The 26,534-nt window shown below is 42.7% G+C and overlaps 1 protein-coding gene across 1 annotated transcript; it reads left to right on the top strand.

The window, feature by feature from the left end:
• Positions 1 to 283: 283 nt before the first annotated feature.
• On the top strand, positions 284 to 14,052 carry LOC130110199 (peroxisomal succinyl-coenzyme A thioesterase-like). The gene is made up of 11 exons (XM_056277215.1): positions 284 to 314; positions 1,735 to 1,940; positions 2,244 to 2,343; positions 10,570 to 10,760; positions 11,548 to 11,705; positions 11,935 to 12,054; positions 12,134 to 12,216; positions 12,316 to 12,409; positions 12,496 to 12,576; positions 13,448 to 13,589; positions 13,758 to 14,052. Exons 2-11 carry the CDS (start codon positions 1,748 to 1,750, stop codon positions 13,886 to 13,888), a joined length of 1,293 nt encoding a protein of 430 aa, XP_056133190.1. The 5' UTR covers positions 284 to 314; positions 1,735 to 1,747; the 3' UTR covers positions 13,889 to 14,052.
• Positions 14,053 to 26,534: the final 12,482 nt, after the last annotated feature.

Here is a 26,534-nt window from a genome sequence, read left to right as displayed (position 1 = left end):
TTTCATTTTGTACACAATTGTTTTTTTTTTAAATAGTTCACATTATCTATACCTATATCTTACGTTAAACTTATTTTTACATAAAACTGAATTCATTGCCACTCGCGTAGCTGCAAGCTTAGCAAAAGCATACCGTGGCAAAACGACCTTTAGCTTTATTGTCGTTGCTTTTATGAAGACTTGCGATAAAGGTCGTGTTTTTGGCTCAAAGTCCAGAAACGCCCCCCACACACACACACGCACCAGCGTGACGTCATCACTCAGCTGCCTCGCTGTCTGCAGACTGCCAGCGTTTAGTAAATCATCTTCGCCTGGTAAGACTTTAACCCTGACAACAGAGCTGGCTTATATAGCGGGCTGGGAAATTGTGAATTAACCTCATTCTGTCTTGAAAAACATGCTTGGTCAATGCGAAATCGCAGCGTTGGTTTGATTTTAAATAAGTTGTACTTCGGGCGAAAGGCGGCGGCGGAAGTATGAGATTGAACGTGTGCGCGAGACTGACGGCGGCCGCGCTGCAAAACTTTCCCCCTTCACACGTACCACTGAGCAGGTGAAGCCGCACAACGGAGCCGCTCTTCTGCTGTCGGAACACGTTGCGCAGTTTAAAATAGTACCTCTGTATCGAGCCAATGTAAGGGCCCAAAGTTGTTGTACTCGTGATTTTATTTCGTCGACCTGTTGCTTTACTTTTACCCCGTTTACACTCGGTTTTAAAATGCGTTTTTTTTTGTTTTTTTGCGATCGGTTCACAAGTGGACAGCACTAAATACAAGCGTAAACGACCACCAAAACGTTTTGTCAACCGGTTACGCCACCCACTTGCCGAGGTGGTCTGGCAAGATATTTGACCACATTTCTTTTGTAGTGTAAACCCTAATGCCTCCTGATGCGTCCCCGACAGCTTGTTTTTTTTCCACCCGCATTCCGGGAACGCTGCCTCTGATTGGCTAGTACTCGTTGCCTCCGTTGTTTAAGGTTAGGGTGGGGTTAGGGATAGGGTTTAGCCAATCAGAGATAGAGTAGGGGCGGGTCTTCCCGGAATCCAGGTGGGAAAAATAATAACGCCGGATAAAAACGGGTATGAAAAAAAATCACGCCCCCGACAAGGACGTAACAGGAAATTACGTCATAAATGCAGGATGTGGTGGTTTTGGTAACAGCCATGGATGGCAACAGCGCGCCAACTTTCGGGGAAAAAATGGAGAGGAGAATACGTGGTTGGAGTACAAGTGAAACGAGATGCCCTAATCCCAATTTGCGCAGAAGAATTAATCCTGTCAATCGCAACAGTTGGAATAGTCCGTACATGTATATATTAGTGCTTGAAACATCTTTAAACATTAGCTATTGTTTTTACAGCTAGTCTGCAAATCTGATGCTTGACTGAGGCCCTTTGACCTTGTAGCGGAAGTGACGTATACAGTAACGAATTCTTCGGAGTAACGAAATCTGATCGCAAGTGGTCAGCAGGACGCATATGGAGACGCATGATAGACACAGGTGTACACTGCCATGTGTCTCGCTGTCCACTTGTGATCCGATCGCCCAAAATGCATTTTAAAACCAAGTGTAAACAGGGTCTTTTTTTCCGAATTCTACATTCCGCGGTTGGAGACGTTCACTTGGGAGCAAAAATTCCGTAGCTGTAACTGCAGTTGGCATACCCGTAAAAAAACAAAAAACAAAGTGCAACCGGAATTCCTTGAATATTGTGTTGGTGTTTCTTCGTAGGTCATCGTCGTCCATGGCTAGGACAGTCTCTCCAGTTCTCTCCGTTCTCCCCACACGGGCACTGGTGGATGAGAGGTTCAGGGTGGTGGTGGAGAATCTGCCTCCATGGTCCCCAGTAACTCTGCATTCCCTTCACCAGTCTGAGGACAGGGACTACTGGGAGGCCTACGCTCACTATGTCAGTAATGACAGAGGCACAGTGACCGGTGGGTTTCAAACATGTTTACTAAGTGGCACTGAAAACGTTATTACCTCCTCATAGGACTATGATGCTCAACCAGAAAGTATTGATGCTTGGACAGCATCAGACTAAAGTCTTTACAGCGTATTTGAAGGTTGTGATATGATGACATCAATGCAAGATTTTATATAAGAACATTTAAGTTAGTATTTGTGGTGCAAAACCACTTAATAGAAATTATTTGCCGTTACACGATTCAGTCAATCTTGTGGCCACATGATTACAAAATATTTACAAGTTGAAATATGTTATTTACCTACTTTTGTAGTTTCAGAAGATGCCAGTGTTGGTGGAACATATACAGGAAATGAAGCCATGGGTTTGCTGTGGAGTATGCGCCCTGTCCCAGGCAGTCGAAAAGGTCTAAGGTAATGTCTAAAGAATTAATTATATTGTCACGTGTCATTTTTTTCCTAACGCAGTGTACAGTGTCTGTCCGCAAAACCTTGTAGGATAATAATTCATAGCGTATTTTTATATTGTACACAGTATTACACTGAAAACCATTGTTATTCAAAACCAATTCATTCATTCATTTTCTGAGCCGCTTATCCTAATTAGGATCATGGGGTAACACCCTGGACAGGTCACCAGTCCCTCTTTGGGACGACACACAAACAGACACATTCCAGTCAAGTCAAGTCAAGTAGGTTTTATTTGTCCCCAGAGGGGCAATTGTTGTGTGGCAGCGGCAACATTTAAACACACAAACGCTCTACAGAACACATAAGGCAAATAAATACAAAATGTAGTGAGGAGAGCAAAGCCAACGAAAAGCAACAATAAACCGTGTTAACAATGTTTACCAAGGTGGAGCTGGTATTACCTCTTACTGTTGGAGTTTAGCAGTGAAATGGCTGAGGGAATGAAGGAGTGTTTTTATCTGTTGGTTTTGACTACTGGGTATTTGAAGCAAAAACCGGAAGGCAAGGTCTGAAAATCTAGGTGCAGGGGGTGGTGCTGTCAGACACGATGGGTTCTGCTTTCCTTAACATCCGCTTGTTATATAAATCAGACTTTTCTGTTGAGTACCTATGATGCTACTGCAGACCTTTGTTACCTCTGTTAGTGCATTTTATCACCTTTGTTAGTGCATTTATTCTGTTTGAAAAGATTGAGAGAGGCATACCAACCGATAAACGAAAAAGTAATAACCGACTCAGTAAAAGTTCTGTAGAACAAAGTCATCAGGTACCCGTCGACACCGAACTTAGCCACCGTCCTCAGACAAATAAGGCGCTGTTGGCTTTTTTTTTGCATAGTAAATTGGTATTACAATCCAAGTTCAGCTTGTTATCAATTATAGTGCCCAAGTATGTATGACTCAACAATTTCAACCTCCTGACCATTAATCTTAGTGTTGACTGGGTTGGAGAGATTATGTCTAAAATTAATACACATGTCTGTGGTCTTAGTCACATTTAATTCCAAAAAGGCTTCCTGGCACCATTTGGAGAAATAGTCTATGACAGGACCATTGGACAGTTCATTCTCCTTCAGCAGGCTGACTATCACCGTGTAATCCGCAAATTTCACAATGTGATGATTTTTTTTAACTCACTGCGGCAGTCATAAGTGTACAGGACATATAGGAGAGGAGAGAGGACACAGCCCTGAACGGAGTCAGTTGATGTGGAAATCAAGCCAGAACTTGGACAGAACATTCATGAACAGAACAAGCAGATTAATGCACACATTCACACCTAGGAGCAATTTAGTATCTCCGATTCACCTGACTTGTGTATCTTTGGACTGTGGTAGGAAACTGGAGCTCCCGCGGAAAACCCACCCAGACACAGAGAGAACATGCAAACTCCACACAGAAAGGACCCTGGTCTGCTGGCTGGGAATCAAATCTAGAGCCTTGCTGCGACAGCGCTAACCACTGTGCCACCGTGCCACCCAAAACCATAAAACCAATTCAGTTGGTTTTATGTATACATTCATGTTAATGCTTTATCGTTGTAATATGAAGAGGGAAATACTAATACCCTTTTTTCCTATTAATATACTGAGGCTGTAATGAGGCTATTGTATGCCACACCACGTGAGCAAGAAGTACTATTCACCTGGGTGCAGATCCTGGGGGGGGGGGGGAGTTGTCCCTCCAAATAAATTACTTCTAAATAAATTATGTAGTTGAAAATATGTATTTAATAGAAGCCAAATCAATTTTTCGAATAATTCGTACTTAAACACAACACTTTTTAAAGGTTTCGTGTATGTCCTCCGGGAGTCCACCCTATTTCCTCAGTGGTCCGAACCATTATATATATACTAAACTAAGTGGGAATTTGGGAAATGAAGTTAACGGTTTACTTCATCCTGATACCTTCTTTTTCTATTGAACTACATGTCTCAGATTCCATCTTTGTCTCACATCAGAGTTGCATTTTCAGTGAATGAGTCTCATGGCTGGTGTGACTGCTAGGATAGGCTAGTCCTGTGACAGATGCAAGTAATTTTGTTCAAACAAAGATAAAGTCTACCCATCTGCTTGTGGTTGGCTTGTGCATCCTCAGTGGCTGGGTTTACCCATCAACAGAATAAAACATTGAAAATGTGACCAGACTGTGTTTACCACCTCAAGTGAATTAACTTATCCCCAGCCAGATCCATATTTAAGATAGCTTGCTAGCTAATGTTACGTTGATCATACCTGTAAAACTTCAAATAATAGCCTGGATGTGTATTTGTTTGAACAGAGAAAATAAAGATGGACATCAGGACATTTTTGTTGGCTGAAAATGCAACTGTGTGAGTGGGAAGACCCCTATAATATTACAAATGCTAGTTGATAAAGTCCTCATAGAAAATGAGTGAAGGGCTAATTCAAATGTTCAATAATTGTGCCATTAGACAACAGTCAAACAATCTGTGGAGGGCGGCAGCAGCAGTAACACACCGAGGCACAGAAACGGGGGTCCGCGGTGGTGTAGCGGTCTAAGCATCGGTCTAAGCATCGGCTTTGTGTCAATGCAGTTGCCCACTGGGGACCAGGGGTTCACGCCTTGGTCTCGTCAGATCCGACTATGGCCGGACTCGAAGAAGCAGCAATAACTGGCAACGTTGTCTTCGGGAGGGGGGCGGAGTCGGCTTGTGTTCGTCACATGAATGTGTCTGTGTGTGTCGGAAAAAGCAGTGGTTCGGCCTGGATTCACCTTGTCACGAAAGTGGCGAGGCATCTCCTTCGAGACTGCTGGCCGGAGAGATGCAGTTGGCGAACACTTAAAGTACGAGGGTGGGTGTTTGAACCCAAATAGGGATCGATTGGCCACTAAATTGGGAGAAAAAGGAAAAATCAGAAATAAAAAAAAAGGCACAGAAACGGGGAGTCTCTGGTAAGTTTTCACAGTTGTAGTAAGACACTTGTATAAGAGGCCCTGTCATTTTGACGAAACAATTTGCAGAAAAAGGGGAAATGGACAAGGATGCCTACTAAAAGAAAAAACGCTTTACGGTTTGTTGATACACCATTTGTTTTTTTCCATTAATGTACGTGGGGCTCTGGTTCAGATTGGCGTGCTTGCTTCTTTTATAGGCTCTTTAGGTCCTCTGTTGTCACCAAAAAATAAGTCCAAAGCCAAAAACTTAAGTCGGATATGTCGATCCATTTATTCTAAACTGTAACAAAGTATATCTTTAATAATAACTCAAAACAACAACAAAAAAACCACACCTTCTTTACCATCACAGTCAAAAGACAATAGACCTTCCCGTGCGCACCCGTTTCAATTTAGTCTAGACTTAAGTAGATTACCATGCTACCCACAGTGCCACCCAGTAGTCATCATAGAAATGGCTCCAACACAACTGGCCCCTAATCGGCTCTGTGCATAACTGTAGTCCACTGACTTCCGGTTTCTACTGCAGTGGTCATACCAATTTCCTGTTTGTTGACATGTGCTATTGACAATGGCATATTTTTCGTGATGCCTTCAAGCTTTACGATGGATAAATGTTGACGACATGCACAGAATTGTCGACAAACTTTCACCTGCACCTACCAGCAAACGGGTGAAAAGTTTCAAGTTCTACATATCAAGTTACGTCCACAATTATGAGGATGAGGAAACTCATCACTCACTCACTCAATTTAAAGGCAACTAATTGTAGGCTAAGGCAAAAAGATGAGTTTTAAGTTTGACTTTAAAGGACTCAACAGTCTCTGATTGTCTGATGGCAGCAGGCAGGTTATTCCACAAGAACAGGTTCCAATAGTTGGTTGGAACCTGGTTTCTCTCTGGGATCAGAACTACTCTGCCTTGCTGTGGAAAAGCACCATAGCATACTTACTTTTCCAGTACAACAGATTGCCTGCAGCAGTATATTACGTTCTAAATTGGAATGGTTCATCGACATCGTGCATGTGGAATATTATTTGCTTTGTTGAAAAGCTTTTTTAGGCTTCATGTATTGGTTTCAAATATGAATGCCTTTCCTATTTTGATCATTTATTTATTTTAAATAAATACTGCATAGATGCTTTATATTGGTAAATTATTCTTAAGAAAAAAAAGTGTTGTGATAATTTACCTACTTTTCCGGTAAGAGAGATTGCCTGCAGCAGGATATTATGTTCTCAATTAGAATGGGTTATCATCGTGCATGTTATTTGCTTTGTTGAAAAGCTTTTTATAGGCTTCATGTAGTCTATTGGTTTCAAATATGAATGCCTTTTCCATTTTGATCATTTATTTTAAATAACCTAGGCTTATGGACCCGTGCGCCGAGTTATTATAGCCTTACTGTGCTGGTATAGCAGAAACATTTTTTTCCAGCAGTGTTCATTTAACAAACAACTGTAACTGAAAAGCAGTAAATTATCAATGTTTGGAATTAAAATCTAATTTTCACCCTGATCTTTGCATTGTTATTTTTATAGTCTGATTTTCACCCGGATTTTTTGTATTCTTTATTTTTTTCAACTAATTTTCACCCTTTTTTAATATTCAAAATAAACCGATAAATTCCTGTATTTTTTTTTTTTTAAAAATAAAAACCGAAAATTCTGAGCCTTGATTATAGCTTTAGACTATAAAAACTAAAGTGCTCATGTTTGCTTTTTGTCAGTATAGACCTTTACGCGAAATCTGTTGCCTTAGGATCATGAACAAACGCAAAGTGCAGGTCTTTGTCATTTGAGGTTTAATAAAAGCACAATCAACTGTTTTTTTGCTGTCGTACCAGCTCCATCGCGCAGTTTGTTGTTTTCCCCGTGCTGTATTGCCAACTGCCGTTTACAGTCTCCTGGGGCGGAAATCAAATACTGATTTTACACTTAGACTGCTTTTATTTGTCATTGCCTTACATGCATGTCTCATACATACAAGGGAACGAAATCACGTTTCACAAGGACCTCAGTGCCACATAAATACAAATAACAGACAGTAAATATTAAAAACAAAGTGCATTAAAAACAAGAATTACTTCACAGACCTAAACATTGCAAGCACACCTGACACGGACAGTGAGTAAGACGGTCAAAAAAATCATTTTATGGAAGGTCTAAGTTTTCAGGCTGTTGAGGAACCTCACAGCCTGAGGAATAAAACTATTGCATAGACTGGTGGAGGCAGTACGGATGCTCCGGTACCTCCTGCCAGAGGGTAGGAGGGGGAAGTGGATGTGGGAAGGGTGGGTGGGGTCCTTCACAATGCTAAGTGCCTTTCGGTTGGACCGTGCATCAAAGATGGCCTGGGTGGATGGGAGAGCAGTTCCTATGGTCTTTCCAGCTGTCCTCACTATCTGCTGTAGGGATTTGCGGTCGGAGGCCTTGCAGTTCCCATGCCAGACAGTGATACAGCCAGTCAGAATGCTCTCTATGGTGCCTCTGTAGAATGTAATGAGGATGGGTGGGGGGAGACTCACCTTCTTTAGATGCCACAGGAAGTGAAGACACTGCTGGGCCTTCTTGGAGAGCACAGTGACATGTGAGGACCAGCAGAGGTCCTCTGTGATGTGAACTCCCAGGAACTTAACGCCGCTGACTCTCTCCATGTCCATACCATTGATGGTCAGAGGGGTATGGTGGGCGCTGGTCTTTCTAAAGTCAATAATGACCTCCTTAGTTTTTCCTATATTTAGAGAGAGGTTGTTGTTTTTGCACCTCACCGCCAGTTGATCCACCTCCGCTCTGTGTGATGATTCATCGTTGTTGCTGATGAGACCTACCACTGTGGTATCATCAGCAAACTTTATAATGAAGTTGGAGGTAGATGATGCTGTGCAGTTGTGAGTCAGCAGGGTGAACAAGAGTGGACTTAGCACACAGCCCTGTGGAGCACCAGTGCTCAGTGTGATGGTCCTGGAGGTGATCTCGCCAGTTTGCACTCACTGTGGCCTCCCCATGAAGAAGTCCAGCACCCAGTTGTAGAGGGAGGTGTTAAGGCCCAGCTGGCTCAGCTTTTTGATCAGGTGTTGTGGTATGATTGTGTTAAAAGCTGAGGTGAAGTCAATGAACAACATCCTCGCATAGCTGTTCTTTCTCTCCAGGTGGGACAGGGCTGGATGAAGAACAGAGGTTATGGCATCTTCTGTGGAGCGGTTAGCGCAGTATGCAAACTGGAGAGGGTCCAGAGTGGAAGGGAGGCTGGACTTGATGTGCTTCATGACCAGCCTCTCAAAGCACTTCATGATGATGGGAGTCAGTGCAATGGGGCAGGACACAGGGGACTTCCTTTGGCACTAGTGTGATGGTGGTGGACTTGAAACACGTGGGGATGACTGCCTGGGACAGCAAGATGTTGAAGATGTCAACAAGGACATCTGCCAGCTGCTCAGCGCAGTCTCTGATGGCTCGGCCTGGGATTCTGTCTGGACCTGCAGCTTTGTGTGGGCTGACTCTGGAGAGGGTCTTTCTCACGTCATCTGCGGTCACATACAGAACCCGGTCATCCATCAGGGATGTAGTCCTCACCACCAGCACGTTGTTCAGTCTCATATCGTGCGTAGAAGTCATTCAGTGCATCTGGGAGGGTGGGGGCACCGCCACAGGTTTGAGGTGGAGGCTTGTAGCCAGTGAGGGCCTGGATGCCCTTCCACAAGTGCCGTGTGTCTCTGCCATCAGCGAAGTGGCTGTTGAGTCTCTGTACATATTGTCTTTTTGCCTCCCTGATGCCACACGACAAGTTGGCGCTTGTTATCTTGAGGGCTGCCTTATCACCGGATCTGAATACAGCATTCCGGGTCCTCAACAGTGCCTGGACTTCTGCTGTCAGCCAGGGCTTCTGGTTGGGCCGCGAAGAGATGGTTTTGGTGACTGTGACATCATCCATACATTTATTGGTGTAGGCTTTCACTGTCACTGTGTATTCCTCCAGATCAATGTGCTCACCAGAGGAGGCTGCCGCTTTGAAAAAGCCCCAGTCGATGCTCTCAAAACAGTCCTGAAGAGCTGAAATAGACCCCTCTGGCTAGACCCTGATCTGTCGCTGAACCGGTTTGGCAAGTTTCAGAAGTGGCCTGTATGCTGGAATTAGCATAACAGAGATTTGGTCTGAGTTCCAAGGTGGGGGTGGGGGAAGGCTCTGTATGCATTCTTCTCATTAGTGTAAATGAGGTCCAGTTTATTGTTTTCACCTGTGGCAAATTTTACATGTTGATAAAATTTAGGAAATAGTCTTTAGTTTTGCATGATTGAAATCCCCAGCAATAATGAAAAATCCATCGGGGTACCCGCTTTGTTGTTTGCTGATGCCATTGTGTAGTTTGCGCAGTGCCTCTGAGGCATTAGGGCTCGGTGGCAAGTACTCAGCCACAATAACAAGTGAATTCTCTCGGGAGATAGTGTGGCTGGCACTTGACAATTGTGAACTCCACGAGTGGAGAGCAGTGTTTGGAGACCATCACAGCGTTTGCACGCCATTCCTTGTTAATGTAAACACACAAGCCATCACCACGGGTTTTACCTGACACAGATAATGCTCTGTCAGCTCGGTAGCACGCTAGCCCGTCTAGCTGCATGGCCGTGTCTGGAATGTTGCTGTGAAGCCAGGTTTCGGTGAAGACAAAAATACAACAGTCCCTAGTTTAACGCTGGTATGTCCATCAAAGCCGCATGTAGTCCAGTTTATTTTCCAGAGAGTGTACGTTGGCAAGTAAAATGGACGGGAGAGCTGATCTGGAGGGGTTTGTGATATTTCAGCTTGCTTCTCTGGGTTGTTGGTTAACTAAAAACATGATTCAGATGAACTAACTTTAGCTCTGTTGAACCTCTGCAAAGGCATCTATTTTGCAGTATCAATATTCACCGTCCAATGAGGACTGATGTAAATGATATGTAATGTTAGCTTCTCATTTGAATATGTGCAGTCAGTATTAGGTCTACTTCCAATTAAAAATTTAAGAAAAAATCTTGTGTTCTGCTCACAAAAAAGTCGCACAACAGTTGAGCATGACAGCTCAACTGTTGTGCTGTGATGCTCAACTGCTGTGTCCTTGAATGCCTTGTTGCTCGTCTCTGTGTTGTTTATACTGAGCATCTCACCATGTAACATTACTTGTGCATATTGGCTTACTTGTTTACCAGTAAATTAATTAATTATCATCCTGTTTCATTCTTGTTTTTCCATCTTCTCTTTTTCTTAAACAAGGTTGAGAAAGATGGATATCCGCACCCCCATAGTGGTGACGATCTCAGTGTACAAAGGCCATGTTGCTGAGGGCTTCCAGGAGCAGACCCCCATGGCCTCGGTGGTCACAGAGAGGTGGTACATGGCTCCGGGTGTCCGGAGGATAGACATCAGGGAGAGAGGCGTCAAAGGGACTCTCTTCCTACCCCCAGGTACATTAGCATCATCAAAGCACTCCCATATTATAGACGTCTCTATTCTCACTTCCTCTCCATTTATTTGGCTCAATGAAATTTTTTTCAAATATTTTATGTTTTACACAAAATTCAATCAAACATATGTTCATTTAAAGGCAGCCTTGTGTTGGGTTTTGTGTTGCTGTAAATTTTGGCACAATTTTTTTTTACATTTACCACAACTGAATATCAGGCCCAAATATCAGCCATCAGCCTCAATAACTTACCAATAATTGGTATCGGCCCTGAAAAAACCATATCGGTTGACCCCTACGCTGCATGGATGGTACTGGGTGAGGCTGCCGCAAATGTGATATCGCGCTGCCAACTTCCCACAGCGGTACTGGGTGAGGCTGCTGCAAATGTGAATTCATGCCGCCATCTTCCCACACCGGAAGCGGAAAAACCTGTGTGTGTGTCCCTTGTGTGTGCCGGGAGAATTTGTTGTTGATAAAGTAACTGCATGTCCGGTTGTATTTTCTAAAGCTTCAATCTCATTTGCGGTTGCCAGAGCTGGTCTCTGATTTCAGTCTTTGACCCATTCATGATAAAGCCTTAACAAAATCAAAGACTGGTCGGGGCTCAGCGGGGGAGCAACTGAATCTTGACATCAGTCCTATCACACTAGAGGATAATCTGCCCCTGATTATCAGCCCCGTGGCTTCAGTCAGCGAGGACAGCCCAATGCGAGAATCGGCCAAATTCTTGTCAAGTAGAGCTGACTCAAAGTCAAAATAATGTAACCTGTCTGCTCCTGTGTCAGGTCTAGGACCTTTCCCTGGGGTGCTGGATTTGTGGGGAGGGGGTGGAGGACTGGTGGAGTATCGCTCTTCCTTGCTGGCGTCTCATGGTTTTGTGTCCATGGCACTGGAATACTTCTCACCTGGTCAGCAACAAGAAGTTGATTTCAACTATTTTGAGGTGAGTAGCTTTGTTTTTTTGTTTTTTTACTTCTCATCGTGTATGTGTGTGTGTGTGTGTGTGTGTGTGTGTGTGTGTATGAGTGGTGTTGTTATTATTTTATGGTTCTGAAATGCTGTGCAAGTACAGAGTGCAAGTATAATAACCTAGTCCCTTTGGAGGGGAATAACCATCCCTGCACAAATAACAACGCCGTTCCCTTTTGTTCCCCTTATCTTATTTTCCTCAGAAAGCATTTAGTATTGTCCAGGAGCACCCTCAGGTGATGAAAGACAGAGTTGGGATGTTCGGTCTTTCCTTTGGCACATCAGTGTCCCTCACTATTGCAGCCTACTCCAAACTTGTCAGTGTAAGTGAATTCATTTTGAGATATGGGGAAGATAACAATCTGTTTGGGTTGAATGTGTAATGATTGTGTTGTACTTTAGCCTCGTTGCTGTGTCTGTATCAGTGGCAGCCATGTTTATCCACTCAACAAACCCCTCGTAGAGATCTATGCAAACATAAACAAGTAAGTTTAAATTTGATGTTATGCATATAATCCAAAGTAATTCACACTAGGTTTAATGAGATTAACCAGCTGTTTTTTTTTTCTTTTTTCTTTTTTCAGGAGGATAGACAAAAAAAGGTTGGATGATCAAAACTGTGTTATATGGCGGGATGTAATTCTGCCAATCCCTAGTGACCCAGAAGAGAAAATAGATGTAAGTGGACACATTCCTGATATCAACTTGAAAAGACACACAAATGCACATTGAGGTTGTGTTCCTGATGTCTGACCATTGTGTAGATGAGGAGGCTAAAGTGTCCACTGTTGTTGGTCAATGGTGATGATGATCAGAACTGGGCCACAGTGGAATCTGCTGAGGATGTGAGTTTTCTGTCTGTCTGTCTCTCTCTCTGTCTGTCTTTCTGTTTCTCTCACACACTCTCTCACGCCCCCCCCCCGGCCCCCGAGGAGGCCAACCTCCCCCAAAAGCTACTTGTCAACTTTTATAGATGCTCCATTGAGAGCATCCTAACAAACTGCATGACAGCCTGGTACAGCAGCTGCACCAAAGCTGACAAAAAAAGGCCTACAGCAAGTTGTGGAAACAACACAGGACAATGTTGGCATTGAGCTGCCTTCACTAGAACATCTTCACAGCTGTCGCTGTGTGAGGAGGGCTAAGAACATCATAAAATATATTACACACCCTGGACTCCATCTGTTTCAGCTCCTCCCATCAGGTAGGCAGTCTGCACATGCACAAAGAGACTGAAAAACAGCTTATTTCCAAAAGCTGTGGCACTAATGAACTCAGACATCTTCTCAGTCTGATCAGACTGATGTGCTGCCACCATGAGGCACATGCAATATTTGCAATATTCTCTCACATGTCACTTGAAGCCACTTCATATCTGTCCACCGCACCTTTTCTGCATTTTTGCTGATGTTTTTGCACCTCTTAAGTTGTATTTTATTGTTAACTATATTGTATCTTATACTTAATACTACTTATATTTTGCACTGACATTGTTTAGACTCTGTACATTTTATTGCAGATATTTTATATTTTCTTAGCTCTTATCCATGCACCATTTTGAGGTTGACACAACTGCAATTTCAATGTGCTTGCACAATGACAAAGTTCTTGAATCTCTCTCTCTCTCTCTAAATAATTCCTATACACATCATCATTGTCATCTAATGAGTTGTAATGGTTGAGAAGGCTGACCTGAGAATAACTTTTAACCTTCAGATAGCCAAGATGATGCGTGAAGCGGGTAATGAGCACCTCTTGACCACACTGACTTATCCCAATGCTGGGCATCTCATTGAACCCCCATACACACCCCACTTCAGGTCCAGCAATTTTATTGTGCAAGGCAGTCGAGAGAAAGGTACATAACTGCATATTCAACACTGCTCACACTTATCTCCTGACAACTTTGATCAGTTTATAAGTAAAATTTTAATTGCTGTCATGATCTATGGTAAACAAATGGCAAACGTATGTTGCAAGTCGTCTTTCAAGTTTGTGTGTGTGTGTGTGTGTGTGTGTGTTGCAGTGGTTATGCTGTGGGGAGGACAGACAAAACCCCATGCAGATGCACAGGAAGACTCGTGGGAGAAGATTTTGGCGTTTCTGCGTCAGCACCTGTACCCCAGTCCTGTCACTGTCCTCAAAGCTAAGATGTGAAGCCGTAAACACACCAATATGTTTATATGAGAGTGTGTGTGAGGCAGGAAATTATGTATGCACTCTCTTAATTATATGGTATATGAAGATATACCTAACCCTTGGGCCAACCTGGTGGATTGACCAGTCAAGTGCCTATCATATAGAATTAGGCCTGATCAGAACGTCCCAGATTGAATCAAGCTCAGAACCTTTGTGTCATTTCTTTCTCTACCCTCATCTGTCTTTACTGTCCTATCTGTCCTATACTGTCCAAAGGGAGAAAAACATGCTAATATTACTTGCCTGCCCTCACCTAGTCCAAACAGTAGGTGAGGCTGACTATCCAAGGACAAATAACACTAAACATTTCTTTGTTATAATTTATTTAACCAAAAACAGGGGAGTTTCTTCTATGCTTTGATATTCTTTCCATTTTTTTTCTCCAGTGAGCCCAGAACCTTGTGTGTCAGGAGTTTATATTCTTTGCTGTATTTATTCAAACGTGTGGAAAAACACAACAGATTATGTGTATAGTCCTAAATGCACACTGTTGTAACACTGATGCCTGGCAGTTGCATGCAGATGATGAATTAAGGAGCTCTTTTTGATGAAGGCCATCGCCTCATCTATGACTTTGTAGGGACCAGCACCGCCTGTGGACTATAATACCCATAACTCCCTGCTCAACCTCACAGGTGATCATATCAGTGAGATCACAAGGAGCCTGAGAACATCTGTCACAGCTGTCAGCCATATTCCGTATCGGTCTTTCTGTCGTCATGTCACATGAGCATTGCATTTTGGGAAAGCCGCCATCTTCCAAGTAATGTTAATCATTGTGTGGAGATCTTGATCTTGAACCCGTCCATTCGTAAATTGCCCGTGTGCTTCGAGGGATTTAAACGATTTAAACTGGTCCATTGTGTAAGCACTAATACCATAGACGAGGTAATTTACCATGTCCATATAAGTTAGTGGAGGAAGCTTGTCTGGGTCGTGGATCTATTCTTTCGTTGGCAGCTCGTAGGGATCAACATTATTTAGGGCATTCAATTTTGTCAAATAACAACGTTTGGCATTAGGACATAATTTGTCCCTGTATATCACCTTTTCTTTGTATCATTCTTTAAACATCTCAGTGAGGTAAGGGTAAAGGCAAATGTAACGCTAATATATGGCTAAGTCAATGGCTAAAGTGCTAGCTAATTCATAAACAATGCCTCTGATCCTTGGAAGATGGCCCCCTGCATCACGTTGCTCTTGGAAACAGCCCAAGTCCGAAAGACCGATATCCTGGCAAGTTTAGGTTTCCTATAGTGTGCCCTGTGAACTATTTTGAATTGTATGAGTTGAAATTTTGCACAAGGTGAACAAGATTTTATTTCTTCCAGCACCTTAGGCCACCAATTGTCAGGCATGGTAATGCCCAAGTTCTGTTCCCATTCTGTTTTAATTTTCAGCAAAGCTGGTGGTGTGTCTGGAGCTAGGAGGTTATATAAAAACGTATGCTGTCTTGTCATATTCCTGAAGAGGGTGGGGCATCTGGAAAAAAAGGTGTCTTTGATTTGAGGAAATGCCGAATTTGGTAGTACCTGAAGAGGTCACATTGCTGTAGGTTGAAGGCATTACACAACTAAGTGAAGCTGGAAAATGTGCCTTCACTATAGAAATCACCAATTGTACTAAGACCTTGTCTGTCCCAAAATGAAAATCTGGCATCAATCTTAGCGGGTTTGAACAGTTCATATTGGGGTGTTAAGGGAGAGCGTGTTCCTGCCAGAGTGTTTGATTCGTTGTCAGATTTTCAAAGTGGATATGACTATCAGATTATCTGTGTATTGTTTGGGTTCAACTCTGTTGGCATGGCATACCAAAGCTTTTAAGGAGGAGTAACATGAATGTGATTCCTGTTGGCACCACTTGGTTTCCGGATGGAAGGCCCAATGTGCAATTTTTTGCATGTTGGCTGCCCAGTAGCAAAACTGCAAATTTGGTAACCCCAAACCTCCTTCTGATCTACCCCTCTATAATGAGGATTTTGGATTTATTGCCCCGTCCAGGGTGTCTCCCCGCCTGCCTCCCAGTGACTGCTGGGATCGGCTCCAGCATCCCACGACCCCGACTGGGATAAGCGGCTTGGATAATGGATGGATGGATAAATCAGGATTGGCAGATTGTTTTGAGAGTCGGCGGTAATGTGTGTTGCAGCAAAGACTCATTAAAAACATCTCTAGCAATAGAGGGGCAAGTTGTTTGGAGAACTTCTTGAAAAATTCTACAGAGAAGCCATCAGTCCAAGGTGGTGTAGCAGTCTAAGCATCAGCTTTGTGTCGATGCAGTTGCCCACTGGGGACGGGTTCGCGCCCCGGTCTCATCAGATTCGACTATGGCCGGACTCGATGAAGCAGCAATAATTGGCAACGCTGTCTTTGGGAGGGGGGTGGAGTCGGCTTGTGTTCGTCACATGAATGCGTCTCTGGGTGTGTCGGAAAAAGCAATGGTTCAGCCTGGATTCGCCTTGCCCGTCTCCTTTGAGACTGCCGGCCGGAGAGATGCAGTTGGCGAATGCATGCAGTACGAGGGTGGGTGTTCGAACTAGAATAGGGATCGATTGGCCACTAAATTGGGAGAAAATCAGAAATAAAAATATATTTAAAAAAAAGAAGCCATCAGGCCCCGGAGACTTACCACTTTGCATTGATGTGATGGCTATAAATGAGGAAAACATACTGTTAATGCTACAAAAGAGGAAAGGAGGGAGGAAACGAGGCAAACATTGAAATAGGTACAGATAACGAGGGACATTATTAATTTTGATACATTGTATTCTCGCCAGTGTGATCTGCAAGCTGTTCCACCTATGGAGATCTTCTCTAACTTCTGTTGTTAGCAGAGAAAAATTGTTGTCAAATAATAGTGATATATTTTGAGAAATGTTGATTTTAAATATTTAAAGGTTGTTGGGGAAAGACTGAAAGGCAAATCAGACTGTAATATCCCCTGCCAGCTGATTGGTGGGGGGGGGGTCACTTTTTCCTATATTGAGTTTACATCCAGAGAACGTGCCAAAGGTTTTGAGAGTGTCTAAGATATATTAATTAATTAATGCCTTTATTTGTCATTGAACAGTTGTACAACGAAATTAAGGTAACACTTTAGTATGGGGAACATAAAAACCTTAATTACTAGTGAATTAGTAATGATCAAGATGCCACTTTAGTATGGGGAACATATTCTAAGTAACAAAAACTTAATTTACAGTAATTTAACACTATTAACACTTGTAGTTTTGTGTTTTGTTATGTAAAAACAGACCGTATTCATTAAGTGTTAGTAAGGCAGAATAACTGTTCTTGTGGTACTACCACCTTATAAAGTCCATACTAAGCAAAGCATATTGAGATGGTACTACTAATAAGCAATAATTCTGAGGTTATAGAGGGAAAACTCATAGTTAATGGCTTACTGGTTGTATAATAAGGCCATGCAGAATAAGGCATTAATGAGTACGTAATAATGACCAATTAAGAGCCAATATGTTGCTAATTTGCATGCTAATAAGCACCTAATTAATGGTGACTACGTTCCCCATACTAAAGTGTTACCGAAATTAATACTAGAACGACCAGGATTTCGCTCCTACCTAAAACGACCGTGGGCGGTCAAAATGACCGCTGGTTTTTAAACTCTATATTCTGTCAAGATAAATACACAATTGAGATAATAATGCATTGCGTGTCTTAGTATGTCTGTTAAGAAATGACTGACACCAAAATGAAAATTTTAACAACTTTAATACTAACTTTCAAACAAATTAAAACAACAGAACTTGAACTTGAATATTTACAGTAAAAAAGTAACAATAAAACAATGAAAAAAGAAGGCAAAAACAAAATGGAAAACACGTATTGCTAATCTAATAAACATCATCATCATCCTTCGACCACAGTCGAGCATGCATTCACAACGTCATGCCAGTATTCTCTGTTTCCCATTTGATTTCAGATTCAGACAACTTTATTTATCCCAGAAGGGCAATTCAGTTTTTACAATCTACCCAGACCATACACAAACTCACAAGTGGCAATCATCATTATGTCAGAGACAATAGACAGATCAGGACATGGGCAAGAGATGCACACTGTCACCCTAATGTGGCCCTGTATGCAGACCCGCACAAGGACCAGGCGAAGGGCAAAAATTCATATAGGTTAAATAAATAAATAAGTAAATGAAGCATTCTAAGATGCATTGCATGTTACTGCATTGCATGTTACATTCCTCCACTACAGTCAGTGAAAGTACAGGCCCACAAGCCATGCGAAAAACAAAACAAGGTATAAACCAACTATTGTGGTTTAAAACAATATAAAGCATTTATTTAAAATGACTAATGTGCTGAAGAATGCTAGTTTTGTCTGGTCAGAGGTGTCAGACTTCCATATATGATGTAATTTATTACAGGCATTCCAGGCTTGTCCTTTCCTTGGACATAAAATATTTCTGACTGTCAGCAACAAAAGATCCGAGATATTTGAAGTCAGTGACCTCGCTGAGTGGTGTTCCATTATTGGACGTGATTGGTTAGTGCGTTGTGTCCTCATTGATCGACATGTACTCAGTCTTTTTGCAATTAATACTGAGACCAACTCTAACTGAAGCTTTTTCAAGGTAAGTTAATGGCTCTTGGGCTCCTTGAAGAAGTGATGCTGTTAGAGCTATGTCCTCAGCATAGTCGAGGTCTGAGAAATTTGCTTTGGTTTCTGACGGTCTTACTTGGCTGAACATCCAGGCCACTGCTCTTCTTTGTATCAGCTGATTGTAGCAGGATGTAATCGATGACTACAACAAAGAGGTAAGGTGCAAGAGTGACCCCTTGCAGTATTCCAACAGTAGTCTGGAATTCTTTTGTTGGACTGTCTGCAGTTTGCATGTAGCCGGAAGCATTTCATACATAATGGCAATTGCATGAACAATTTCTGACGGAATTCCATAGTTTAAAAGAATGTGCAGCATTACTTTCTGGTTTACTCTGTCAAATGCTTTGCAAAAATCGACAAAAATAATTGTTGCTTTTCTCTTGGATATTCTAAACTCTTAAATAATTCTTCTTAGGAGCCAGCATCTGAGGTGTAGTCGATCTACTTTTGCGAAAGCCGTTTTGGTTTCGTCTTAGAATAGGATCGCTATGAACTGTTCTGTTCAGAAGCATTGAGTTGTCTATTTTTGAAGCTATTGCACATAGTGTGATACCTCTATAGTTCAATGGAATAGAAAGGTCTTTCTTTGGCAGAGGGAGAATATAAGAAACTGAGAAGCCTTTTGGTTTATTACCTGTTTTCGTTTCATTGCAAAATTTGAGTAACTGATCATGGAAAAGTGGGTTTTTCCAGATGATGGCTGGAATGTGGTCTGGGCCTGGAGTCTTAATTTTACTAAGTTTGATTAAGCACTTTTGCAGCACTTCCGTATCAAATTGGTCCGTTCTGATTGGTAGATTTTCTGCCACTTTATGGTTGAAGGAAAGATCACTTGTGTTGATGTCATTTTGATCTGCCTTACCCCAGGCACGGCTCCAGGATTTCAGTTTTGGGTGGGCCAGGCCAATTATGGATGGGCCTGGAATTCCCTTGGGGGGTGCGGGGGCATGCTTCCCCGGAAGAAAATTTTTCAATATTGGTAATTTAAATGCATCAATTTGGTGCATTTTGAGACCAAAATCGAGCTAGATAGAATAACAAATGTAATCACAAAAAACCCCTCATAATTCATGCAACATTGACAAAATGTTAAAAATTACTCGGTGCAAAATATATATTGGTTGAACAGCAGCTTTACCATCACTTGCCAATGTTGAAAGCCAGTGAGTGACCATTTTGAACTGCAATTCTATCACTGACTGACCAATAGAGGGAGCAACATGTCTGTGACCAAGCAACCACAGCCAAATCAAAGGCCCTGTCCCAATACCCACCCTACGCACTACCTAGAGTGGTGCAGTTTGGTATTACAGCGTTGCGTAGGGCATGCTAAGTCCCCTTTGGGAAGGAGGTTTAAATTAATTGAATTGGAACGCCTGAGTAACGCGAGCAGAGCAGCGAGCCAGTATTCAGAACTCGCTCATAACGTTATCTGTCATGTAAAGACATGCTACTAGAGTTCATTATCAATCACACTCTACAAATCTCTATGATCACAAGACAATGGACTATACTAGATGATTTCATTAACACCAGGTTTTTTTTTTCAATTTCATAAAGGCACATAGAGAAGATGCATTAAACAATTTATTGTCGTCACAGGGTAGGCATCCTGTAGTAATGAACATCGGCCTTTCTTTTTTACATGGCTCAGCCTCAGACCATCTAGCAACAAAGTTGGCTGCATTGCAAAGACATTTCAAGTCATTGGCCTATAATAGGCTGACTGTATAACAACTGCACAATATAAAACAATATTCTTGCCCCAACATTTATCTTGGTCATTCAGTTTATCTAACAACAGGCTTAAGAAACACAAACGTTAGCCTACGAGAAGAAAAACATAATATTCCTTTGCAAATCGGGACAGGAACAGACCCGGTAGGAAAACGTTATGCCCAGCCTACTTATTCATCACCCCTTTCATTCTCTCTATGGAGATTATATGGATATAGGCTATTTACAGGAGTAGTCGGCGGGGTTTGCTCTTGAAAATGTTAATGATTTCGTCGAAGTCGAGAGTTACTGTAAGTTCTCTCTCAAATGACAACAGACAGAGTGACTCAAGGCGAGAAGTAAGCATGGTGCTCCTATTGGGTGTTTTAATATGGTTGACGCTGGAAAAGACGCGTTCAACTGAACATGGTGTCATCGGTAGAGTTATTAGAGCTTTCAAGAAAGCATGGATATTCGGGAAAACGTCCTCATTGCAAATGTCCATCACTTCAACAAGACTTTTAAGCTGTTCTCCTCTTGTTTTCGTCCTCCCCATGAGTTGCACAAACACTGCGAGCTCTGGCTCTGTTATGGATACGTGGAAATGCTTCCTGCATCATTGAGAGTTTGCTATATCGGTCAAGGTGCGGTCATTTTTATCTGGGGACAGAAAAATTGCTGCAGATGCCATAAGACCATACGTGTCACTGTGGAACTGAGTGTTCAGTTCATTAAGCTGACAGTCGATTAGTGCGTTGGAAATGGTTCGCAGGTCACTGTCACTCCTCACCCTCGTTGATTTCCCCAATGAGCTTGTGACAACACTCCCTTCAGAACGACCAGGAAGCTTTCTTGAGCTGGGGGACAGACTGAGTACATCCCAGTTCTCAATGTCATTATCTGCCATCATCTCATTCGTTTTTGCCAACATCTTTGAGAATGCACTGTGAGCGGAACGAATGTCTGTCAGTACTTGTTTAAAGTTTTCTATCAAATCAACAGTGTCTGTCACTGATGTGCTGATGGACTGGACTTTTTGACACAAAATCTGATTTGCTAAACAACTCCTTAAAAAGTACAAGGAGGAATATGAACTTTTTTGTTCTCATCTGCTGCAGTAGCGACTGTGCTTCAATCTGACTTTGTCCTCCATCCTCTGCATATTGCGCCAGTACTTCTACGATAACATAATACAGAGTGAACACTTTACTCAGCGCAGCCGATCTTGAATCCCATCTCGTGTCACATCCACGCTCCAACTCCAGTGGCCTCTGATCGGGCCGCATCTCTCTCTGGACATTAAGGAAACGAGCGTGACGTTCGGTACCAGACATGAAGGTGTGCAAAGTGTCCAAAGAATCGTAAAAAGTTGTGGCATCCGTCGATGTCCGTGCCACAGCTGACAGGACGAGATTAAGTCGGTGAGAGTGACAGTGTACGTACACGGCATTTTCGAAGGCGCCCTTTAGGATAGCTTGAACACCCCCCTTATGCCCAGACATTACGGAGGCACCATCAAATCCAAAACCGACGCACATTTTGGGGTCCAGCTCAAAAGGTGCGACAACTTCCATTATTTTCTTTGCTATCGCATCAGCTGTCATGTTGTCTGTGTCTACAAGGCCAACAGCGCGTTCTCTCACATTCCCCTTGTAAACATACCTTAAGCAAACGGCCATTAGCTCCTTCTTGGAAACATCCTTACACTCGTCTGCAAGAATTGCGTAGTAAGATGAAGATCCCTCATGCAGTTCATGTTTTATCTGTCGCAACAGGAGAGTGCATGCAGCATCTAGCAGGTCATTCTGAATTTCGTGACTGAGCATCTTTGCATTGCCAGGGATTGCATCGAGTCGCTCTTGGGTTGCTTTGTCATGCCTGCAGATAAGTTTATGAAGTTCGAGAAAATTGCCTGCATTTTTGGTCTCATTCTCCCGGTTACCACGCAGGGGTATTTCTTGTTTGGCACAAGTGAGCAGAATGTCAATGATAACCTTTATATGCTGCCGATTCCTCTCTATGATTTCACCCTGTCTCCCATCTATGTTGACGAGTTAGTGGATGACAGAGCCACGCTCAGTCAGTGATCGCTTGTAGTTGTTGAATTTCTCGAGCGCAAATGTGTGTCTTGCTGTTTTGGTGCTTAAAACAAGCGTGTTTTAGATGCTTCCAGTCCCTGTATCCGGCGGCAGCATGACTGAACTTCTCTTCTTTCCCCCTCTCTCCGAAGTGTCGGCACATCTTACAAAAGACTGCATCCTTCTGAATGCTGTATTCCAGTAAATGGTACTTGGTATACCAGTGTGCGGCGAAACTCCTCTTCTTGTCCCATATCGTTGTGACTGGGTACTGTTTCAGTATTTGCTGCGTCGCTGGCTCATCTGCAGCCGACAAATCCACTGCTGCAACGTTACCTGCAGGGGTGCAATCCATGAGTGAAAAAGTTGACAAAGATCCAATACACGAATAAAATAAACAACATATTTTGGATTAAAATGGATAAAGGTGACATGTTTGCAACACATACCTGGGGCTGAATCTTCCACTCGCAACGAGGTGGAGGAGGATGCACTAGCATCCATGCTGCTTGTACTAGCATGACCCATACTGCTGCTAGCATAATCCGTGCTGCTGGTGCTAGCATCCTGAGGTGGTGGAGAGGAAGAGCGTGGAGTTGTGGTGGATACCAACTCTTGGTCATCTCCTGGTTGCAGTGACGACTCCGAGTCTGACACCATTCGTGCACGTTTAAAGAAGTTAAACAAAGTTGGTTGCGCCATTGCCTACACCCACATACGGTAGCATAGCCAACCACTTATATGTTTTCGTGAAAAAAAGCAACGCTTGGTATGGCAGTTGGAACTAGCCTAGCCTATCCCGCCGACGTTGAACATCACATCACGTGTCTCATGAACTTGCTTGCGCATGAACATCAACATATAAAATTATGTTTATAAAAACTATTTTTAGCACAAAATCATGCGATTATTGACTGTTTTCGAATCATTTATGACTAAATGAAAATTTGTAAAAAATAATATATGTAATATATTTTTTTTAGGTAGGAAATTTGTAGAGTGGGCCTGGTGAAAAGTGGGCGGGTCTGGGACCGTCAGGCCCACCCATAACGCCGTGCCTGCCTTACCCGCCCATTTCACGCCGCGGCCATCTTGGATTTAAAAAAACAAGTGGTGGGAAATTAGCCACGCCCCCTTCTTACTCAATCGGAAATCAATGTAGCCGGGGCCAGCAGCAGCAAACATGGTTTGGACTACCAACCTCGAGCACCTACCGTCATTTACCACAATATGAAAACTAAGCTGGATCTTTTCTTTTCCGAGTATTTTCTGCCTCTCCTGTGCCAGTGAGGAGAGACACACACACAGGGCTGTATTCAAAGAAGCTGTTTAACCACAATAAAATAAAAAATAAGATACATTTCATTTTTATACTGTACATTCAATATTTATACATTAGATTGTCCCATCTTCAATATTTTCATTCTTTGTCCTTTAACTTTAACAAAACTGTTGGTTCATTTTAAACTAAAATATGTTCAGTCAACTGTCACTCTGTTGTAGCAATAAACTGGAACTCGCTACCAACTCAAATCATCAATTGTTTACTAAGCTAAGATAGTGATTGCTCATCTCAAGGTGTGGGCTAAAAAATGGGACTGTACTGAAATGAAGTTAAATATGTTTCAATCTATCTAAGGTTTGTGTGCACTATTTTCTTGTCAGCTGAATTTAACAAAGATTTAAAACAGTGGTCCCTGAAAATTTGTTAGGAGAGCACACACAGTCCACAGTTGGTTGACTGTTCCACTTAGTGAAAGGGGTATGACTCCCATCAAAAATGTGGTACTCCTTTATGCGTCTTATTGACCGTTCGACGTGTATTCTCAAGCCAGCAATACTCTGTGTGTCTGTGAGCTCATCACAGCTAAACTGTCCACTTGGGCCTAAAAATGCAGGGATGACAAGTTTTACATCTTATTTCATCGAGCAGGTCTTTGATAAGGAAGCCCTTATCAGCCATGACCTCATCACCTGACTCTAAGAGGTCCAGAACACCTGACCTCTTAGTTACCTCCTTATCAGAAATATATCCTGTGTATAGGTTACTTACCAGGCTAACTGACCCTGAGGGAGTGATCCCAATTAGGGATTTCAGTCTAGTGTTACTTTTATAATGGGAGTATGTCATGGTATTCAAAACCTTCGAACTAGCTGTCTCGATGCGGATCTCTGTGCAGTCTAGTATCACTCTTGTGTTTGGGTAGAATTCCCTGAATACTGGTGGCATTAGCTCGTCTACTGCTGCTCTACTAGGCCATATTGGGAGGGTCCCTAACATAAAGAGCAAATAGTTGGCCCGCGTCGTACAGTTCCTGCTGACTGTGGCCGGCGACATGTTTGAATCGTACAGATAAATCCAGAGCATCATCTTCTTCCACTATTAAGTCACCAATGCGACTACAAACAGGAGCAAACATTTTTCAACGTCAAACTTCTGTCTCCCTTCTAATGTTTTAGTCACAGTGAAACTGGTCACCCCAATATTATTTAACTGGCTGTACATGGTGCAACCTCTGCAGCTCAATGCATACAGTAACGTTAAATGTACATGCAACCTCTGCAGCTCAATGCATACAGTAGGCCTACATGTACATAATGTCTGTTGCAATACTAGCAGGAGGAGTAAACATTTAGCCATATGGCATCTTAATGTGGAATTTAGTTGTAAACATGAGTGCACAACTGTAAATGTTACTCACTCATCTGCTGACTCGGGTGTCACCTCCCCAGCAGGTTGACCACCACAAACAGGAACCCTAAAAATACAAGCTATTAATGGCAGGTACTATGTTTCATTTCATCAACATCCTAAAATCATTTTCATGACAACATCCAGCTAACGTTATTATAGCTCTGCATGACCTACCGTGATGTCTGTCTGCTAGTAAAGTTAGTAAACTTAGCTACCTCCTCAGCGTAGGTTGCTTTGACCATGGGAAAATGGTCGGTAGAGTTCCGGGTTTCAGTTTTGTCAGCCCAAGAAACATCTTGCGAAAACAGTCCTCGGTGAAGTGCTTTGAGCACACCCTGGTGTTGTCTGTGATCTATAATGACAAATGATATCTGACGTTACTGTCAGCAACATGTTAACTGTTATGGTTGTAGTTAGACCAGAAAGCTAGCTAACAACGTTGCTAGGTGAAGGTATTGGTAGTTACCTGAAAATGTGGCCCTGTATCCCTCTTAATTTTCACCACCCATGCCTTAAGGGTGTGCAGGCGTTTGGGGAAGCAGTGAAACGTCAAGGATTTATCTTTCCCTTCTTTGATAAGAGTTGCAGGATGATACATACAGCAGTACGGCATGTCGCTTCCAGCAGTGTTTTCAATGAAGTAAGAAGGGGGCGTGGCTAAGTTCCCACCGCTTGATTTTTTTAAAATCCAAGATGGCCGCAGCGTGAAATGGGCGTATAGAGATTTGAAGTGTTCGTACAATGTCTGAGTACGTTCCATTGCCGTTTTTCCTTTTATACAATTCACAGGGGTCGTTCTTTTGTTGGTGAGGTCTCTTAGTACTTGCCATGCTGTTGAGTGTTTATGTTCGTGATGTAGTTTGTGGAGTTCGTTTGTTTTAATTTTCACATGTTCTTCAAGTAACTTAGTGTACACTTTGCCCGGAGCTGTTTTGGTTTGATCTAATTCTTTTGTGGTATTTCTAGTTGGTCTGTGTCGGTGCTTCAGCGATGGTGCTTCAGCGATGGTGCTTCAGCGATGGTGCTTTGGTGCTTAGTTTCTCCCTGGCTGTCTGAACACTATTGTGGTTGGCTGGAAAGGTTGTGTTCTTTCTCCTTTTCGGCAGCATTTCCAAAGCAGCATCCTTATTTGCAGTTATAAAGGAATTGTATACTGAACTGATGTTCTGCTCCTCTTTCATCTCATTGGTGAGTGCGCTGAATCTGTTAAAGACTGAATCTGTCTAATAAACGTAACAAGGCCTATAAAATGTGGTATGTAAAAAAAGAACTGAAAATAACCATTGAAACAGTCCCAAACAATGACTGGAACTTAAAAACTACTTAGAACGGCCATGACCGCCCACAGTTTTTAAACTGTCAAATTGGTGCAGATTGGCGGGTTGGTGCAGCAGCATCAGCAGCAATGCGGACGTTGTACCGGACTGTTGTGGTGACAATTCGCTGGAGGGGCTACATGTCCAATCTGGCCTGGG

Source organism: Lampris incognitus, chromosome 3 (genome assembly GCF_029633865.1).
Source record: "Lampris incognitus isolate fLamInc1 chromosome 3, fLamInc1.hap2, whole genome shotgun sequence".
NCBI classification, from domain to species: Eukaryota; Metazoa; Chordata; class Actinopteri; order Lampriformes; family Lampridae; genus Lampris; species Lampris incognitus.
This window is presented reverse-complemented; position numbering and strand designations above follow the sequence as displayed.

Coding starts and splice junctions, on each gene's coding strand:
- LOC130110199 (XM_056277215.1), top strand. CDS start 1,748: ATGGCTAGGACAGTCTCTCCAGTTCTCTCCGTTCTCCCCACACGGGCA. Junction 12,055..12,133: donor CCTACTCCAAACTTGTCAGT/GTAAGTGAATTC, acceptor GTTGTACTTTAG/CCTCGTTGCTGTGTCTGTAT. Junction 12,217..12,315: donor ATCTATGCAAACATAAACAA/GTAAGTTTAAAT, acceptor TTCTTTTTTCAG/GAGGATAGACAAAAAAAGGT.